General features: G+C 41.7%; 1 protein-coding gene across 1 annotated transcript in view; it reads left to right on the forward strand.

Annotated features, from left to right (window-relative positions):
* Positions 1 to 2152: 2152 nt before the first annotated feature.
* Positions 2153 to 2476, forward strand: part of KDM8 (lysine (K)-specific demethylase 8) — a 9094-nt gene continuing 8770 nt past the window's right edge. The window contains exon 1 of the mRNA XM_009320527.1: positions 2153 to 2170. Coding sequence (XP_009318802.1) covers positions 2153 to 2170 — 18 coding nt within the window. The remainder of the gene's footprint in view (positions 2171 to 2476) is intronic.

Genomic DNA, 2476 nt, shown 5'->3' on the forward strand with positions numbered 1-2476 from the left:
TTGACTTAGAATGGAAATGTCTAGCACTGAAGTCACCCACTTCCTTGGTCAGACAGCTCACAACAAAAAATATCTGCATTAGTTTACAGACATTTCAAAACTAGTACGCATATACTGCAAGGTTTATTACTCTGATAGCAAAACTTCCCAATTCAGCTTTTGCAAATCTGTTGGGTTTTTTCCCAATAAAGACAATTTCAACCAAATTGCTAAGATGCAGTATGACCTTATGAGATTTTAGTGGATTTTCCTCCTAGACTGAAGGCCAAACACACAACAACAAGACTTAATACACACCTGAAAACCTATCTTTATTAGCTTAGCAGATATACAGCTCAGCCCTTTCAAGACTATTGATGCTATATCAGCATTCAAACCACTGTACCAAAATATGACTGACCAGAAATAATTGTCTTCCAGTGTACACTCAAACACTGAACCTCCCTGAATATCCAAAAATGAAAATCTGCTCCCAACTGGTTCTTCACCTACAGTAAAACTGATAAAGCTTATCATGGCTTTAATGCCCCACCACTGTGCTAGAGATTACGTGTTCAGAACTTGGCGTTATTTAAAATACCAGAAAAAAATTCCAATCTTCAAAATGTAATTTGTGAAAATATTCCTAAAATTTAAACTGAGAAAACTATGATTTAGCAAGAATTGCATTAACCAATTTAAAGAGGAACAACAAGTTAATATAAATGGCAATAAAAATTGGACAGTCCGTAAGCACAAGACTAGCAACACTTGCTAGCATCATAAATTACAAATACTGAACACAAGGTCTAACAAGAAGCTTTCCTTGCCAGTTAAATACTTTCTCCTATAGCAGCATGTATTAACATTTAGCAATCAAGGAAGAGAAAATTCTAGATGAAGGTGCTAAAATCACACAGTCACAGGACGAATTTAAGGTGCCAAGAGAAAGGCAGTTAGAAGACAGAGAATACATGGGCCAGCATGATAAGCCAACGCAGCGAGTCTAAAGTGTGACAGAAGAGGAAGTCATTCAAACAAGACAGCTGGGGAATGGGGTAGAGGAGAGTCACAAGCAGCAGCAGCAACAGGAGGACTTCAATCAACTCTTTTTTTTTCGACAGCACTACTGACTGAAGATGGGACAAAGAAGAATGAGCGTTCTCTCAGTACAAAAGGTGGTGATTTTAACTTTTCCTGTAAACGTAAGATTTTGCATCAAGTCTGAAGATTTCAACCCCAGACAAGTGACTAGGGTTGTTTAAAATTTTTCATGAGTTACAAATTCCTCATTTCTTATGTTGCTTTAGATTTTGGTTCGTGATGTTAAGACATTCCTCAGAGTTGCTGAATTTTAAATAAAATAATATTTCCTTTGCAGTCAAGTATTAAGTACTGAGAAGACGTTCAGGGCACATCATCAAAGCAAGCTGGAGCTGAAAGATGCCATGCAAAGTGTGTTAGAAGATTGAGGTGTATATTCCATACAGGAAGCACGTCTTAAGCACAGATTAAAAGCAAGCAGCATAAACCACAAAAAGGACATTGCCTCACAGCAATGTTCATCCCTGACACTTCTAGGCTCCTCTCACGTTACACAGATCAGCATGCAAGGTCCCAGATACGCTTTCTTTCTAATACTTAAGATCAACTTTGATTAGAGCATCTAAAAAGATCTACTTGTTAATAGCTGTCCCACTTTTGGAACAGAGATATTTCTGAAGTGAAACAGCTATCTTCCTCATACCACCACTGTACGGTTAACACGTAAGCTACAGTAGAAAGAAAACTACATTAGATTTATACATTCCCCTTCAATGCAAACAGCTGCATCAATCATACAATTACTAAATTCCAGCAGACTCCTTGGTCAAGGGCCCAAACGACAGTTGGGCCAGACTGAGTTTTGGTGATATTACACTGCTCATGGAGACCTGGGCTACAGTTTCACAGAGCCTTTAACCCAGCAAAAAAACAGCAACGCCACCGAAAGGAATTGCTCCACTTTCTTCACCCACTTAAACCCCCTATTGCTCCCTTCTTTACATCTGTAAAAGCATACACAGTTACGTGATGAACCAGGTGATGAGACTGATCTGGGCTAAAACTAACCAAAAAAAAGAGTATTTTTTAATCTAGGAGAGGCTTTCCTTCCAGTTCGTTATGCGGCTCCATGAAGACTTGTAGCAGCGTAAGGGCACAAACGCAAGAAAGCACAGCCCGGCATGAGCGGGACTGCTCCTTCCACCAGTGGCACCCTGGAGCACCGGCTGACAGCGGCGTCCAAGAAACTCCCCATTTTGAAAATGTATTCTGAAAAACGCCGTCAAGAGCAGTGCAAAGAAACGCCTGCATCTGCCACCGTATCAGCTGCCGGCAGCAACCGAGGAGGTGCAAGCATGAGAAAGAGTAAATTGCCCCCGACCCCCGCCCGCCCCCCCCAGCCGGCCGCCGGCCCCTCTGCCGGGCAGCCAGGACCCCCGAAGGGGGGGTCGCG

This window comes from Pygoscelis adeliae, unplaced genomic scaffold, assembly GCF_000699105.1.
Source record: "Pygoscelis adeliae isolate BGI_AS28 unplaced genomic scaffold, ASM69910v1 Scaffold173, whole genome shotgun sequence".
NCBI classification, from domain to species: domain Eukaryota; kingdom Metazoa; phylum Chordata; class Aves; order Sphenisciformes; family Spheniscidae; genus Pygoscelis; species Pygoscelis adeliae.